General features: G+C 47.5%; 1 protein-coding gene across 4 annotated transcripts in view; it reads left to right on the forward strand.

Annotated features, from left to right (window-relative positions):
• The first annotated feature begins 267 nt into the window (after positions 1 to 267).
• The window catches only part of LOC122926323 (DNA repair protein RAD50-like), a 131241-nt gene continuing 112777 nt past the window's right edge, over positions 268 to 18731 (forward strand). Inside the window, exons 1-2 of one of the 4 annotated variants that reach the window (XM_044277698.1) lie at positions 268 to 345; positions 18317 to 18469. In XM_044277698.1, coding sequence (XP_044133633.1) covers positions 18341 to 18469 — 129 coding nt within the window. In that variant the 5' untranslated portion in view covers positions 268 to 345; positions 18317 to 18340. Of the gene's footprint in view, positions 346 to 1830; positions 1932 to 17731; positions 17812 to 18316; positions 18470 to 18731 lie in introns of those variants that run through there. The other 3 variants (XM_044277699.1, XM_044277696.1, XM_044277697.1) reach the window with 3 other exon arrangements.

The following is an 18731-nucleotide window of genomic DNA, read 5'->3' on the forward strand; positions in this document are numbered from 1 at the left end:
GTAGCTGGACACACATGGCTGGGTTAATTAGGGGTTAAGGAAGGGATATTTGTGTCTCCAAATAATTTGTTCACGTTTGCTCAGTATCACGCACTAAGTCTATAACTCAGAGTGTGAATACGGCCTCTGCTGACATAGCCATTACAGTCTGGAGGAATGCAGTTAGTTCTGTGGCAGACAAGGCTGCAGGAGGCGTGCACGGTGACTTCATGCTCTGCTGCTCGTGCAAACTCTGCCATTGGCTAGCGGCGAAGGGGCGGGCTGGAGAACAGGAAGGCGACAACGAGAGAAACGAACATTACCGGGTAGGGTCGATACGGGACTGTAGGACAGGGGCTAAATAAGGTACGCTGATAGCCCGCGCCCCCCGCCATGCTGCAGCCTACACTTATGGTGTGAGGCCCAGAGTGCAGGAAGTGGCGGGAAAGCAGAGACTGAGGCAGCAGCTTCTTGTGCCTGACTAGTCTGCTAACTTCTTACGTTATGTTTAATGTACAGCTAGTGGTTGTAAATAGAGGGTGTCTTGTGTTCTCACATACACTGCAAAGAGGTTCTGTAGCAGCTGGGTGTTTAGTAAGGCCCATCATCTGCTGTGTTTGTGCAAAAGGATAAGCAGCATTGTAAAACGTGGCAACTGCCACCTTCTCTTCTCAGTGATGTTCTGCAGCAGCTGGTCCAATGTACATATCCTACTATAAACATTGCAGTCCTGCAGAATGTCTGAGCTACTGCCAGTAAAAACCTAATTTTAGGGTCCGTTCAGGCAAAGTATGTTAATTTCCATTGTTTTGTTAGAGGAGCAGAACAATGAAAATGTTGGAGATTTGGCATATGGCTCACCCCAACAGAGCCTCCAAACATATGCCATTGACTATAATGGGGTCCATTCGGGATCGTGCTGTAGGATTGTTCGCTGCTGTTTTTGACAGAATCTGTGACACAGTCCTCAAATGGACCCTTCAGCACAGATGTGAACAAGCCTTTAGTTTAGCTGCTTGTAAAAAAAAAAAAAAAAAAAAAAAATGGAATTCACACAGCAAGTCAATTGAGGGAATAGCGCTCCATGTGTGAGTTTGATCCTCTGTTCTGGACACTGCTAGTCTTAAAGGCATGTGCAACATTTGGCTACATGCACATGGCCATGGTTTTGGTCCGCATTGGCTCGGATGCGGGCCCAATTCACTTCAATTCAGTTGCTCCGTTCCATGGACCGCCCAAAAAAATATAACGTGTCCTATTCTTGTCCGCACTTTGCGGACAAGAATAGGCAGTTATATTACAGGCTGTCTGTGCCGTTCCGCAAATTGCAGAACGCGCACAGGCGCCATCCGTGTTTTACGGATTTGCAGACCGCAAAACACACCACGGTCGTGTGCATATAGCCTTATACTGATTCATAGTGCTGTGTGTCTCTGCTTGACCTTACTTCTATAGAATCATAGTGACATAAAACTGTCACTGATTCTGTATCCGTAAGGTCAGGCAGAAGCAGTTTCCTGCTAGGGTGCAATGAGTGAAGCAAAAGCATAGCATCTGGACTGAATCCTGACCCATTCATTTCAATGGGTCTGTGTACGCGATCATGCATAATTTCTGTGTTCAGGAAAAATCTCAGCACATTCCATATTCTGCATTTTTCACACAGCTCTGGCTCCATAGAAGTGAATGGGGATTCAGTGAAGAACTGATTGCATTCGTATACAATGCAGTTTTCACTGATGGTTGTATAAATACTAATTGCATCCACGTGCAAAAACTGAAACACTGAACACAGTCAGAGAGATAAAGTGACTGAACTTGTGTGCAAAACCATTATTTTTTTCCCGAACAGACCCTGGGAGAATTGTGTAAAGGAGGCCTAAACCATTATGCTGTGCGCTCCTGCAAGACGACCAGTATCCGGGAAGGAGGGTCATGCTCACACACTGATTGTGAGTCCCGCACTCGACACACTTGTGTGAAACGGCCCTAAAGTAGAAAATAACCAGCATCTCAAGATCCTAAATAGGGGGTTTATTCAAGAAATTCCATACATAACAAATGGTTACAAAAAGATCCAGCCGTGCCTATGCTTTTTGGACAACATCCGTGTCCATACTCATGACAGTATGAAGCAATTTTACTTTATGCTGTCTTTTCCCTATGGAGGAAATATCCCAGGTTATTCTTCCAAGGCCTGTTTTAAAGCGCCAGGTGGTGACTTAACCTCTTCAGGACACATGACGTACCGGTACGTCATGTGAATTTCCGATCACCGCCGCCCGGCAGGCGGTGATCGGAGCCCGGTGCCTGCTCAAATCATTGAGCAGGCACCTTGGCTAAATGCATGGGGGGGGGGGGTGTCTCGTGAACCCCCCCCCCCCCCCTGTTTTGGCGATCGCTGCAAACCGGAGGTCAATTCAGACCTGCGGCTTTTACCTGCGGTTTGTGGCGTTGCCATCGGGTCCCCATGGGGCTGTAGGGGGGACCCGATGGCATGGAAGGCAGCACAATGCCTTCCTGAGGCATCGCTGCTGCCTTCCTGTGAGGTCCAGCCCCCTGGATCTCACAGGTTGGAAGGTGTATGAGTAATACACACAGTATTACTCATAGAGCCAATGCATTCCAATAAAGGGATTAGACCCCCAAAAGTTCAAGTCCCAAAGTGGGGGGAAAAAAAAAAGTTTACCCCCCAGAAAATTATAAGTTTCAAGTAAAAAAAAAAAGTATACATATTGGGTATCGCCGCGTCCGTATCGACAGTCTCTATAAACATATCACATGAACTAACCCCTCAGATGAACACCGTAAAAAATTAAAACTGTGCTAAATGAACCTTACATCACAAAAAGTACAACCGCAAGCGATCAAATAGGCGTTTGTCCACCAAAATAGTACCAATCTAACAGTCACCTCATCCCGCAAAAAATGAGCCCCTACCTGAGACAATCGCCCCAAAAATTTTAAAAAAATATGGCTCAGAATATGGAGACACTAAAACATGATTTATTTATTTTTGTTTCAAAAATATTATTGTCTAAAACTTACATTAGAAAAAAGTATACATATTAGGTATCGCCACGTCGGTATCGACCGGCTCTATAAAAATATCACATGACCTAACCCCTCAGATGAATACCGTAAAAAAATAAAAATAAAAACTGCTAAATAAGGCTCCTTTCACACCTGCGTTCAGGTGTCCGCTCGTGAGCTCCGTTTGAAGGGGCTCACAAGCGGCCCTGAACGCAGCCGTCTGGCCCTAATGCATTCTCAGTGGAGGCGGATCCACTGAGAATGCATCTGCCTGCCAGCGCTCAGCCTCCGCTCCGCTCAGTGAGCGGACACCTGAACGCTGCAAGCAGCGTTCGGGTGTCCGCCTGGCCGTGCGGAGGCGAGCGGATCCGTTCTGACTTACAATGTAAGTTAATGGGGACGGATCCGCTTGAAGATGACACCATATGTCTCAATCTTCAAGCGGATCCGTCCCCCATTGACTTTACATTGAAAGTCTGAACGGATCCGCTCAGGCTACTTTCACACTTCGAAAAATTTTCTACGTTTAATGCAGACGGATCCGTTCTGAACGGAGCCACCGTCTGCATTAATATGAGCGGATCCGTTTAGAACGGATCCGATCGAACGCTAGTGTGAAAGTAGCCTAAACCATTTTTTGTCACCTTACATCCCAAAAAGTGTAAAAAGTCACACGCACCCCAAAATAGTGCAAATAAAACAGTCATCTCATCCCGCCAAAATCATACGCCCAAAAACTGAAGAAATTATGACTATGGAAACACTATAAAAACATGATATATTTTTTTTTGTTTCAAAAAAGAAATCATTGTGTAAAACTTACATAAATAAAAAAAAGTATACATATTAGGTATCGCCACGTCCATGACAACCTGGTCTATAAAAATACCACATGATATAACCTGTCAGATGAATGTTGTAAATAATAAAAACTGTGCCAAAACAGCTATTTCTTGTTACCTTGCCTCACAAAAAGTGTAATATAGAGCAACCAAAAATCATATGTACCCTAAATCTATTGTAGAACGGAGCATCTAGGAGCAAGAACAACGCGCCCCTGCTCCTGGAGGCTAATTGGCATATTATAAAAGTTAGATTTCTGGTGTAACGGGGGGCATAGATAAAAGTAGGAATAGGCTAGTTACGTTTAGCTGACAATAGCACATCGCTAATGTCAGCTAGCTTAACCCCTTAAAGCGAACCTTTCACCTCAATTTCACTTTATAAACTAGCAACAGTACCTTATAGATCATCTTCAGTGTGTTCTTATACATCCTTGTGCTGCTTTCATGCGCTGTACAGGTCCTTCTAAAAAAAATTGCATATTGTGATAAAGTTCATTATTTTCTGTAATGTACTGATAAACATTAGACTTTCATATATTTTAGATTCATTACACACCAACTGAAGTAGTGCAAGCCTTTTATTGTTTTAATATTGATGATTTTGGCATACAGCTCATGAAAACCCAAAATTCCTATCTAAAAAAATTAGCATATTTCATCCGACCAATAAAAGAAAAGTGTTTTTAATACAAAAAAAGTCAACCTTCAAATAATTATGTTCAGTTATGCACTCAATACTTGGTCGGGAATCCTTTTGCAGAAATGACTGCTTCAATGCGGCGTGGCATGGAGGCAATCAGCCTGTGGCACTGCTGAGGCGTTATGGAGGCCCAGGATGCTTCGATAGTGGCCTTAAGCTCATCCAGTGTGTTGGGTCTTGCGTCTCTCAACTTTCTCTTCCCAATATCCCACAGATTCTCTATAGTGTTCAGGTCAGGAGAGTTGGCAGGCCAATTGAGCACAGTAATACCATGGTCAGTAAACCATTTACCAGTGGTTTTGGCACTGTGAGCAGGTGCCAGGTCGTGCTGAAAAATGAAATCATCTCCATAAAGCTTTTCAGCAGGTGGAAGCATGAAGTGCTCCAAAATCTCCTGATAGCTAGCTGCATTGACCCTGCCCTTGATAAAACACAGTGGACCAACACCAGCAGCTGACATGGCACCCCAGACTATCACTGACTGTGGGTACTTGACTTCAGGCATTTTGGCATTTCCCTCTCCCCAGTCTTCCTCCAGACTCTGGCACCTTGATTTCCGAATGACATGCAAAATTTGCTTTCATCCGAAAAAAGTACTTTGGACCACTGAGCAACAGTCCAGTGCTGCTTCTCTGTAGCCCAGGTCAGGCGCTTCTGCCGCTGTTTCTGGTTCAAAAGTGGCTTGACCTGGGGAATGCGGCACCTGTAGCCCATTTCCTGCACACGCCTGTACACGGTGGCTTCCGCAGGTCCCCCAAGGTCTGGAATCGGTCCTTCTCCACAATCTTCCTCAGGGTGTGGTCACCTCTTCTCGTTGTGCAGCGTTTTCTGCCACACTTTTTCCTTCCCACAGACTTCCCACTGAGGTGCCTTGATACAGCACTCTGGGAACAGCCTATTTGTTCAGAAATTTCTTTCTGTCTTACCCTATTGCTTGAGGGTGTCAATGATGGCCTTCTGGACTGCAGTCAGGTCGGCAGTCTTACCCATGATTGCGGTTTTGAGTAATGAACCAGGCTGGGAGTTTTTAAAAGCCTCAGGAATCTTTTGCAGGTGTTTAGAGTTAGTTGATTCAGATGATTAGGTTAATAGCTGGTTTAGCGAACCTTTTCATGATATGCTAATTTTTTGAGATAGGAATTTTGGGTTTTCATGAGCTGTATGCCAAAATCGTCTATATTAAAACAATAAAAGGCTTGAACTACTTCAGTTGTGTGAATCTAAAATATATGAAACTTCAGTTGTGTGAATCTAAAATATATGAAAGTCTAATAATTATCAGTACATTACAGAAAATAATGAACTTTATCACAATATGCAATTTTTTTTGGAAGGACCTGTATATGCCTGAAAAAAATCGTCTTATAAAGTTATCATTTCCTGCTCCAACAGTCAGGCTAGAAGTCAAGGGGGTAGCCCTTCCCTCACCTCTGGCTGTACCTCCCCTGCCCTAACCCCGCCTCTTTGCACTGTAATTGACAGCCGGCTCAGTCGCCGGGACCGCGCTTGTCAAGGCTTCGCATGCGCCGTCCTCCTCATTCGCCGCTCAATCCCGTCTATCGCGCAGACTCAAGCGTGATCCTCTAACTGAATTACAGGATTGCGCTTGAGTCTGCGCGATAGACGGGATTGAGCGGCGAATGAGGAGGACGGCGCATGCGCAGCCTTGACAAGTGCGGTCCCGGCGACTGAGCCGGCTGTCAATTACAGTTAAAACAGAAGAACTTTTATCTAAAACTTTGTGTTCCATCTTTCAGACCCCAGTCCCCCCCACCACCAGCCCCCTTACCCCCTTTTTTTTTTTTTTCTGCGTGCGCTGACTGGCCGGCAATCTTTAGCGTCCGTCCACTGTTAGCGCATCGCCCGCCCCACCGCTGAACAGCATTGTACCGCTTATCAGCAAGTTTGAACTTTTTTTTTTTTTTTCCTAACACTTGCCCATTTTTTTTGCCTGGACTTTTTAGTACGCGAACACCCGTTGCCCCCCCACACACGCACATATATACACACACACACACACCCATGGCCCGCCGGATGTTCTCGGCCGAGAAGGCATACGCCCAGATTGCCTCCGACTCTGAGAGCCCCAGTGAGGATGAGGATGACCCCACATTCCTTTTCCATTCCCACAGTGGGTTTTACTGAAATTGACTTTTTTAGTATTTTTTTTCAGTAACCCACTGGTTAATCTGATGGTGGAGCAGATAAATCTGTACCCCCAACAGTTCGTCGCTCAAAACCCGGGCTCATTTTTGGCTAGACCCGGTGGCTGGACGCCGGTCAGTGCAGCCGAGATGAGGACATTTTGGGGCCTCGTGCTGCATATGGGTCTAGTCCAAAAACCCAGTATCAGGCAATACTGGAGTATACCCAGACCCCACTGTACAGTATGGTCATGACACGTCCCCGGTTTGAGGCCACCCGGAAATGTCTGCATTATTCTGATAATGCAGCATGTCCCCCCCGAGGTGATCCTGCCTATGACCGTCTGTATAAGATACGGCCGGTCATCGATCACTTTGGTGCCAAATTCATGGAGGCCTACGTACCTGGAAGGGAGGTCGCGGTTGATGAGTCTCTCGTCGCGTTCAAGGGGAGACTCAGTTTCCGCCAATATATTCCCACAAAGCGGGCGAGGTATGGCGTGAAGCTATACAAAATTTGTGAGAGTACCTCAGGGTACACTTACAAATTTTGTGTGTGCGAGGGGCGAGATTCCCGTATTCAACCCACAGAATGTCCCCCCCACTCTGGGTGTTAGCGGGAAACTCGTGTGGGACCTTATGTACCCACTGCTGGATAAGGGTTATCACTTGTACGTGGATAACTTTTATACCAGCATTCCCTTGTTTAGGTCCCTTGCCGCCAGATCCACGTTCGCTTGTGGGACCGTGCGGAAAAAATCAACGCAACCTCCCTGCCTACCCCCTCCAGGTACCTATCCCCAGGGGTGAGACCCGTGCCCTTACAAGTGGAAACCTGTTGCTGGTCAGGTATAAGCACAAGAGGGATGTCCTTATGCTGTCCACAATCCACGGTAACAGCACCATCCCCGTCTCTGTGCGAGGTACCGCGGCAACAGTCCTCAAGCCCGATTGTATCGTCGACTACAATCGGTGTATGGGAGGAGTTGATCTCTCTGATAAAGTCCTCAAGCCATATATAACGCCATGAGCAAAACCCGGGCATGGTACAAAAAAGTTGCTGTCTACTTGGTACAGGTTGCCATGTACAACTCTTTTGTACTATCCCGAAGCGCTGGCAGCACAGGGACATTCCTCCAGTTCTATGAGGCAGTCCTCAAGGCCCTGATCTTTTTGGACCGGGAAAGAGCAGGCCGGAGTACCTCGGGAACTGGAGGCACCCGGATCGTCCCTGGCCAACACTTTCCAGGTGTGGTCCCCCATACTGGAAAGAAGGGACGAACCCCAAAAAAGTGTGCCGCAGGAGGGGGATACGGAAGGACACCACCACTCAGTGAGACACGTGCCCCGATCATCCGGGCCTCTGCGTTATCGATTGCTTCAGGGAGTATCGCACTTCCATGGAGTACTACATTTTTATAATCCCCAACAGTCCACTAGAGAACATAAAACACTATGGCTCTCAGCCTTTGGAGACACGGAAACAATTTTTTCTCCCAAAAAAATATTAGTTTTAGTGCAGGCATCCTCAAACTGCGGCCCTCCAGATGTTGTAAAACTATAACTTCCAGCATGCCCAGACAACCTACAGCAGGCATGTCCAAACTGCGGCCCTCCAGCTGTTGCAAAACTACAACTCCCAGCATGCCTGGATAGCTTACAGCTATTAGGGCATGCTGGGAGTTGTAGTTTTGCAACAGCTGGAGGGCCGCAGTTTGGACATGCCTGACCTACAGCCATCAGCAGGGCATGGTGGGAATTGTAGTTTTACAACATCTGGAGGGCCGCAGTTTGAGGATGCCTGCTTAGTGTCTCCAAAGTCTGAGAGCCATACATATTGGGCATCGTCGCGTACGGAAAAGTCGTCGCTATAAAAATAACTTTTGACCAAACTCCTCGGATGAACAGTGTTAAAAATATAAAATAAAAACTGTGCAAAACACCCATTTTTGGGCAAAATTTCCATTTGAATCCTTTTTTCCGGTAATAAAGCGAGGGTTAACAGCCAAACAAAACTAAATATTTATTGCCCTCATTCTGTAGTTTGCAAAAACACCCCATATGTGGTCGTAAATGGCTATATAGCCGCACGGCAGGGCATAGAACGAAGGGAACTCCATATGGTTTCTGGAAGGCAGATTTTGATGGACTGTTTTTTTTTACACCATGTCCCATTAGAAGCCCCCCCTGATGTAGCCTAGACTAGAAACTCAAAAAAAGTGACCCCATCTAAGAAACTACACCACTCAAGGTATTCAAAAGTTACTTTACAAACTATGTTAACCCTTTAGGTGTTCCACAAAACTAAATTGCGAATGTAGAAACAATTTTAGAATTTAAATTTTTTGTTACTTTGCCCCAAAAAAGAGTAATATAGAGCAACCAAAAATCATATTTACCCCTAAAATAGTCCCAAAACAGCAACCACCTTATCCCGTAGTTTCCTAGATGGGGTCACTTTTATGGAGTTTCTACTCTAGGGGTGCATAAGGGGGGGCTTGAAAGGGCACATTGGTGTAAATAAACCAGTCCAGCAAAATCTGCCTTTTATTGACGCTCACTCATTGACGTCACGCGCCTGCGCCGCCTAGTGGGAGGAACAGGCGTGTGACGTCAGTGAGCGCCGCCCACACTGCCTGCTGTTACTGGAGCAAAGACAGAGTAAGGTATACAAGTAAAGAGTCGCTGATTAAAGTTAAAGTTACTGTTTAGTTTATAAATGTGCTCCTGTGAGCGTCGGGGAGGGGGATCTGTGGGTGTCACTGTTTAGGGGAGGGGGATCTGTGGGTGTCACTGTTTAGGGGAGGGGGATCTGTGGGTGTCACTGTTTAGGGGAGGGGGATCTGTGGGTGGCTCTGTTATGGGAGGGGGATCTGTGGATGGCACTGATTAGGGGAGGGGGATCTGTGGGTGTCACTGTTTAGGGGAAGGGGATCTGTGGGTGTCGCACTGGCCACTAATGAATATAATACTGGGGAGGGAGGGAGGGGGGCCGCACTGGCCACCAATGAATATAATACTGGGGAGGGAGGGCCGCACTGGCCACCAATAAATATAATACTGGGGAGGGAGGGGGGGGCCGCACTGGCCACCAATGAATACAATACTGGGGAGGGAGGTAGGGGGGGGCCGCACTGGCCACCAATGAATACAATACTGGGGAGGGAGGTAGGGGGGGCCACACTGGCCACCAATGAGTATAATACTGGGGTGGGAGGTAGGGGGGCCGCACTGGCCACCAATGAATTTAAAACTGGGGAGGGAGAGGGGTCTGGCCCCTGCTGCCTGGCATCACCCGATCTGGGGGCTGAGATCCGCACAATTAACCCCTCAGGTGCGGCACCTGAGGGGTTAATTGTGCGGATCACATCCCCCTGTAAGAGATCAGGTGCTGCCAAGCAGCAGGGGGCAGTTATTACACAGTTCTCAGTATATTCTAACTTGAAGCGTCCCCATTACTATGGGAACGCCTCTGTGTTAGAATACACTGTCGGATCTGAGTTTCACGATCTAACTCAAATCCGGTGGTATATTCTAACATAGAGGCGTTCCCATGTTGATGGGGACGCTTCAAGTTAAAATATACCATTGGATTGGGGAAAACTCCGATCCGATGGTATATTAATAGGGACTCTTGACTTTACATTGAAAGTAAATGGGGGACGGATCCGTTTGCAATTGCACCATATTGTGTCAACGTCAAACGGATCCGTCCTCATTGACTTGCATTGTAAGTGTGGACGGATCCGTTTGGCTCCGCACGGCCAGGTGGACACTTAAACGCTGCAAGCTGTGTTCGGATGTCCGCCTGCTGAGCAGAACGGAGGCCAAACGGTGCCCAACTGAGGCATTCTGAGCGGATATGCATTGGGGCTGTACGGATCCGTTCGGGGCCGCTTGTGAAAGCCTTCAAATGGAACTCACAAGCGGAACCCCGAACGCAAGTGTGAAAGTAGCCTAAAACAAACGGATCCGTTTCTTGACAGATGCCTACTGTTGTATTATTGTAACGGATCCGATTTTGCAGATACATGAAGGATCCGCCCAAAACTCCTTTGAAAGTCAATGGGAGACAGATCCGTTTGGCTCAGTTTCGTAAAGCGGACAGCAGAACGCTGCAGGCAGCGTTTTGGTGTCCGCCTCCAGAGCTGAATGGTGACTGAACGGAGACAAACTTATGCATTCTGAGCGGATCATTTTCCATTCAGAATGCATTAGGCAAAACTGATCCGTTTTGCACCGCTTGTGAGAGTCCTGAACGGATCTCACAAACTGAAAGTTCAAACGCTAGTGTGAAAGTAGCCTGATCCGTACACACACAAATTATGTTTGACTTCTCTGTGAAAATTTGCGTATTTTGTAGCCACTTTCCATAATACATTAGTTGTATATTACAGATATTACAGAACTTAACTGAAGGTCCTGATTTAGGGCTGTCGTTTTTTTTCTTCTTTTTTTTTCCTTTTTTATATGGCATGGTTAATATGACAAAAGTTATAACGTTGTCCTGTGCCACACTACTACCACCATTATTGTATCACTGCTGTTTAGATGGGTTGAGGGAATTGCTCATGGATCCCCCCCAATTGCTAGAATGCCTGATGAGCACTGGAATCCAAGAGAAGGCTTTGCACTGCTTGTTATGGTGACCTTGTTCCTATCAATTGCATGACACATAGCCACGTGGAAAACACTTGTGCACACTGGTTTTCTGATGATGTAGTGTTGTCCCTGGTACAACTACCCACACGTGATGATACTTTATGTAGGAGAAATAGTAGCCTGTACCCAGCATTATGAAACTGTGATTCATTTGTTCACATTGGATGCAAGTACTAAGTGTGATTAATTTCCTCATAAGCTTTTAAGCTGTTTCATTATTACTAGCAGCAATGTGGCAGATTGACCTACTTCTTATGGTCCGACCACACAGCGCGGTCGTGTATGAACTTCGATGAATTTGTTTTTGCTTTTATTTTGAAATCCCCAGCCTGTCAGCTCTTTATGGAGGTTTCACCCTTTTCAGTGCATGCATGAGATCTGTGGCAAAACCACACCAAAAACCACAAGTAACACATGTGGATTTTGGTGCGGGAATGCACGGAAATCTGTGCAGATTTTCTGTTTGTAAACCGGCACTCTTAGGCCATCTACCTGTACATGGGTGCGGATGAACGTACATGAGCGTTGGGATACTTTCACACTCGCGTTTTGTGCGTTTCTGTGGCATATCGGCACCAAAATCTGAAATTTCTAACTGTGGATTTTGGTGCGGATTAGATGCAGTTTTACAGCGGATCTTGCCCTTCCATTGAAAAGGGTGAAACTTGATGGACTTATGTCTTTTCAGCCATATTAACTATTTAACTATGCAAATAAAATATTATTGACATGCTACAGATTTTTAAATCTGCACGGACACAATCTGCAAAGTGTACATGAGATTTGTGTAATCTCCTACACTTTGCTGCGTTTTTTTCCACACAAAAATCTGTTCAGAAAAACCGTCCATATTCCGCAACTTGTGCAGGAGGCCTTACTGTGGCAGTGAACAAGCCAATGAGCGGTCTTTCAGCCCGCACCAAAAATCATAATTTTATAACAAGACACGGAGGCTCATATTGCTTTAACCTTCTTTACTGAATCTACCATAGCAGCAAAGAAAAAAAAAAGGTACAACAAGTGGAAACCATGGTAACAACTCCTCCCCTTATCTCAGTATATCAGTCCTTGTCTGCCTGGGATCCTCCTCTTTCTTTGCTGCTACCAGGCAGATAAGTACACTCCAGCTCTGTAGCTCTGCTCAGGGTCTGGTACATCTGTTTTAGCTGGATTGAGTTAACCCTTCAGGGTTTTAAGGGTGTCTTAAGGCATCTTGTTGTCTTTATTGCGGTCTGCTAACCTGTTGGGTGGTTTTTCGTGTCATATGTATTTTTTCCCTACAGGTCATATCCCCTTTTTGCCTCCCTAGGGTTATTTCTTCCCCCTTTGGGGGCCCTTGCGGCTCCGCTGCCTTCCGGCGTGTACCGCGCTCTTTCGAGGTACTTTGTTTTCCCCCTGTTACCTCAGGTTGCGGCCGCCATTTCGCGAGCGTCCCGGCTGTCTTCTTCGCCTTCCCGCTCGAAGTCTCGCGATTCGAGATTTCGGGCGCCATTTTCCCCTCTGCGCTCCGGCCGTAGTCTCGTGAGAGCAGGACTTCGGCTATTCAGGCCTATTGCGGACCCCGAGATCTCGCGAGACTTCGGTGTCCCTGTGTGTTCCACCATACTGCACGCACCGGACAGTACCGCTCGGCTTGTCGGACGTGTCCTTGTACCTACCTGTGCCCGGTGCAATCTCTTGCAATTATCAGTGCCCTGTGCAGTTCTTGTGCCCATCAGTGACCTGTGAGTACTAGCGTTTTCCTGTTCATTCCTCTACTTATTTTCTTGAATGGTTTTACATTACTGTCCCTTTCTTCTCTTCTAGTGCTTTCTGCTGCTTCCTGGCTGGGGTGACTAACTCCCGCCGTTCGCTGCTGCTACAATGTCCGTTCGAAAAAATTCCGTTGCTTCTGTGGCCCCTAATGACCCCCCCTCCTGCAGGACAGGTTTCCCCTACGCAGGATAGAAGGTCCGAGGTGCTTCACCCGGATGCTCATGATTTGGCACTTCAACAGTCCATTTCTAATGCCATCATAGCCGCCATGGGTTCAATGTCCTCTGCATTAACCCAGACTATTTCTCAGGCCCTCATGGCTCGCCCTAGCACCGTTGCTCAGAGCACGGTCCCACCTCCAGAGCCATTACCTACTGCCTCCAGAACAATTCAGATTGATGGGCCATCCCCATCCCAGGATAACACGCTTCGCTCGCGTAAAAGAGCTTGCACCCGCCAGGCAGAAAAAACGCGGGCATGGAAGACTGCCAGGTCTCTACCTGAGCCAGTGTCAGACTCTGATACAGAGTCGGAGGAGGAGGCTCATGATAATGAGGATGATTTACTTTTTGATATGGAGGATGATTTGGCGGACGTCGCCGTGGACCCGGCACTTAATGCATGCCCGGAGCCCACTTTACAACTTCAGGGGTCAGCAGAGGATCTTTTAAAGGATCCGTCTGGAGTACTATTGTTTAACCCCGACGAGCTGCACCATCCCCGCTCCACGGAATGGATGCCCGCCACACATGTGGCGCAATACTTGGAAGCTCGCATACGCAATCCTCTTAGCAAGGAATCGCGAAATAAATTATGGGCCGAATGCCCTCGCCCTTTGATACCACACAAAGTGTGTGAAACCCCCTCAGTGGATCCGAAAATGGTCCAATTCTTGGCGAAGACGGGTTTTAATCCCCGCAAAGGGCTGGACTCTGCTTTAAAAGCGGTCCAGGATAAGTTGCTGGATATTACGGGTCCCTTAGCCAAAATTTTTGACATGGCTGAGTCCGCTAAGGCGGCTGGTAGCCAGGTGGACCCTGAAGAATTGAGAGGTTGGGCCCAGAGAGCCATTTGTGTGGCTGGTAATGTCAATGCCTCACTGGCAATTGAAAGGCGTAAGGCCATATTGATGAAAATCGAGCCAAAGTTGTCCAATCTGACTTTGACTGAAGCGGGCAAAGATGCCCAGGGATTGCTCTTCGGCGACTCTTTTATTAAAGAGTTGGGAAAGTATGTAGGAGCATATACGGCGCTTGATAAGGCCCAGACGTCAATGCGTCGAGTCTTCCAAGGGCGTTTTTCCAACAGGGCCGGCAGTTCTAGGGGCCGACTGTCCAGCCGTTCCAATTTTCATGCCCGGGGTTCCGGCAGAGGCTCCTTTTCCTATCGAGCATCCCTCCAGGATCAGAGACACCAGCCATCCTTTTTCCCATCGCGAGGTGCCCCTTTCCGGTCACGCGGTTTCAGAGGGAATCCGAACTCCCGGCGACCGTTTGGTAAGTCCTATTTTTCGTCCTCTACCTTTTTTTAGACCAATGTGTCGGAGGCAGACTCCGGTTCTTTTCCCATGTGTGGCCAGGCATAACCTCCGACCAATGGGTTCTTTCCACTGTACAGGGGTTCACAATAGATCTGATTGCCGATCTGAGTTCTATCCCGGTGCCCCATTCAATACACCTATCCAATTCGGCTCGGTCCCTCTTTCAGAGGGAGCTGTCGGATTTACTACAGAAAGGCGCACCAGATCGAGCGCGCACCAGTGACTCGATGGGGTGTGGTCAGCAGTATTTTTCTGGTGCAAAAGAAAGGGGGCCAGATGCGCCCCGTGATCAATTTGAAAGCCTTAAACGCTTTCGTACAGTATCGGCATTTCAAGATGGAGGGCATCCATCTGTTGAGAGATCTGCTCCTTCCAGGCGATTGGATGGCAAAGATAGATCTCAAAGACGCATACCTGACAGTCCCGGTGTCTCCCTCTTCAAGAGACCTGCTTCGATTTCTGTGGAACGGTCAGACGTGGCGTTTCACCTGCCTCCCGTTTGGCCTCTCCTCCGCCCCCTGGTGCTTTACCAAAATCATGCGCCCAGTGGTGGCGTGGCTCCGCGGCAGAGGTGTCCGCCTAATCATCTACTTGGACGATATCTTGATCATGGCCCAGTCTCAATCTCTCCTGTTGAAGCATATTCACCTGGCGGTGTCCCTCCTTTCCAATTTGGGGTTCATCATCAACCAGGAAAAGTCTTGTCTGACCCCTGCCAGGTCGATGGAGTTCCTGGGATTCCAAGTGGATTCATTGGAGTTATCCCTCAGTCTCCCTCTCTCCAAAATTAAGGCCATTCGCAAAGAGCTGCGACATGTTCTTCAACTGCCCCGGATGTCGTTGCGGCATTTGGCGAGGGTAATCGGACTTCTGGCCGCCTCGATCCAAGCCATCTTTCCAGCCCCCCTTCATTATCGGGCGTTGCAGCGACTCAAAATCGCTCACCTGCGGACAGGGGCCTCTTACGCCGATTTTGTCACGTTAGACGCGGAAACGAAAGACGAATTGAGGTGGTGGATCCACAACCTGTCGTCCTGGAATGGCAGAGCTATTGTGGGTCCCCAACCGGATCTCATCATAGAATCCGATGCGAGCCTGCACGGATGGGGAGCACATTGCAGTGGCGTTTCCACGGGCGGTCCATGGTCACGAGAAGAATCTCGTCTTCACATCAACGCCCTGGAGCTTCTTGCAGGGTCGTTTGCCATTCGCAGTTTTGCCAATGGGATTGTCAGTACGGCCATCAGACTCCGCATGAACAACATATCTGCGGTCAGGTACGTCAACTGCATGGGGGGAACACGGTCAGTTGTTCTGACCTATTTGGCGAAGGACTTTTGGGAGTTCTGTCTCGACAGGAACATTTCCGTGGTGGCAGAATACCTTCCGGGCCTTCACAATACCCTAGCGGATTGGAGCTCCCGCTACATCTCTGACTCCAGCGACCTGAGATTAGACGAGACGGTTTTCTCTGCTATTTCTTCTCTTTGGGGTCCTTTTTCAGTCGACCTGTTCGCTTCCCGATTGAATACCCAGCTGCCCAGGTTTTTCAGCTGGAGGCCGGATCCTTTGGCGGAAGCAGTAGACGCCCTGCTTCAACACTGGGGAGGCGCGCTGATGTACGCGTTTCCTCCCTTTGCACTCATCCCCAGGGTACTCCTTCAAGTCCGCCAGCAGTTGGCGAACCTGATTCTGATTGTGCCTTTTTGGAGGACTCAGTCCTGGTTCCCCCAAATCCTGGAACTTCTGGTGGATTTTCCGCTCCTTCTTCCCAATCAGTTGTCGCTGCTTCTAGGGCCAGCAGGAGAATTTCATCCACTCCTGCAGAACGGATCCTTGCGTCTCCTGGCCTGCAAGATCTCGGGAGTCCCGGAGGAGGCACTGGCCTTTCAGGAACAACTAGATTCCTATTGGACTGCGCTTGGGCACCCGGTACGAGACGAGCTTATAGAGCCGTCTGGGGCTCTTGGTCTCGCTGGTGCGTCGACTGGTCTTTGGATCCCGTTGAGGCTCCTGTAAATTCCGTTTTAGCCTTTTTGACTTCACTATTTGAGGCGGGGAAGGCCTACCGTACCATCAATGTCTTTAGGTCAGCAATTTCCTCCAGACATAACGGTTTCGATGGCCGTCCGGCGGGACAACATCCCCTGGTCTGTCGCTTACTCAAAGGTTCACGATTGGCCCGACCGCCTCGGCCACGGTTTTCGTCAACCTGGGATGTTTCTGGTGTCCTAACTTTTTTGATCAACTGGCCATCTAATGCTCACTTATCCTTACGTCAATTATCGGCCAAATTGGTCACTTTATTCTGTCTAATTTCTTGTAAAAGAGTGTCTGACGTGCGTGCTTTGGATTGGGACGCTAGGTCCTTCACCCCGGAGGGGGTTCACTTTAATATTTCCCGACGCACTAAGACCAATATTCATTCGGTCTCTTACCCCCGTTTCCCGGCGTCTCCACAACTTTGTCCTGTGGTTTGTTTGCAGGAGTATGAAGATAGAACCCGCCCCTTGCGGTCGCCTTCTCTTCCTCAGTTATTTATTTCTTTTCGCAGTCCGTATGCTCCGGTCACCAGCGTTACCTTATCTCGCTGGGTTAAGTGGATTCTCTCCCTTTCCGGGATTGATACGACTGTTTTCACGGCGCATTCAGTTTGCAGTGCGGCTGCTACTTCAATAACTACATCAGGGGCACGCTTGGAAGATGTTATGAGATTGGCGGATTGGTCCAGGACTTCCACATTCCGCGAGTTTTACTTCAGACCGGCAACACACGCTTTTGATTCTTCAGTGGCTCAGCTTTAAACAAGCAATATGAGCCTCCGTGTCTTGTTATAAAATTGCAGGATTTTACTAATTTATGACGTAAAGTCATGATTTTATTAGAGACACGGAGGCGAGTATTGCCCTCCCTGGACCCACCCTTGTTAGGGCCTGGGTGAGTATTGTATGTCTGATGCTCTATGATTACGTTATTGAGATTAGTAGTATCCTCTACATGTAGATCCTACATTTTCTGATGCACTGGATTATGGTCATAGAATGTTTTCTTTTTATCCTTTTTTCTTAGGTTGAGAGACTAACGTCTTCAAGCACTTGAGTTACACAGTTCTGGATCGGTCGGATGTCCGGATCTTGCGGTCCAAGCCGACAGGTTTCCAGAGGTTCTTTCGTTGCGTTGCGGTTTTGATATGCGCTGGTTGAGGCGCAAAGAAAGAGGAGGATCCCAGGCAGACAAGGACTGATATACTGGGATAAGGGGAGGAGTTGTTACCATGGTTTCCACTTGTACCTTTTTTTTTCTTTGCTGCTATGGTAGATTCAGTAAAGAAGGTTAAAGCAATACTCGCCTCCGTGTCTCTAATAAAATCATGACTTTACGTCATAAATTAGTAAAATCCTGCAATTTTTGTGCAGCAAATCATCCTGTGCAAACAGCTCTGCTGCCCATGAACAATGATTTTCTACAGAGACCAGTGATCGCTTGTCCCCATAACGTGCAGATAATTGCAGCATGTAAATGCATCCCTCATCTCTGCTGATCCTATTGCCTGAAAAATCAGACTGTTTATGTATTTGTGTTTTTATCTGTAATATCATGATAAAAATGGCTGGCATGTGTAATGCAGTAAGTACCGTTCTGAATGTTTTGTTTCCAGGCTATTGCGGTCCTATTTATCAAGATGTCTAAAATAGAGAAGATGAGCATCCTGGGTGTGAGGAGTTTCGGGGTAGAAGATAAAGATAAACAAGTTATAACGTTCTTCACTCCGCTGACGATCTTAGTAGGACCAAATGGAGCAGGGAAAACTGTAAGTTAAATTAGATGCTGCACATTTAGATGTGACCCAAGTACGGTACAATGGCAGAAAAAACCTGTGCAGGTTTGTAGGGTGTTCTAATTTAGTGTTACAGGTTTGTTCCAGAATATTTCTCCAGAGTTCATCTGCAGGAACTATTATTTCTCAGCTCATTTTTCATATGTTTACAGCAAAATCTGGAGCAGAAGTGTTCTGCTTCATCTAAATGTTTCTGGGAATAATGGACTTTTTACTTATGCCCCGTAGCATGTGT

The sequence above is a fragment of the Bufo gargarizans genome, chromosome 2 (genome assembly GCF_014858855.1).
Source record: "Bufo gargarizans isolate SCDJY-AF-19 chromosome 2, ASM1485885v1, whole genome shotgun sequence".
NCBI classification, from domain to species: domain Eukaryota; kingdom Metazoa; phylum Chordata; class Amphibia; order Anura; family Bufonidae; genus Bufo; species Bufo gargarizans.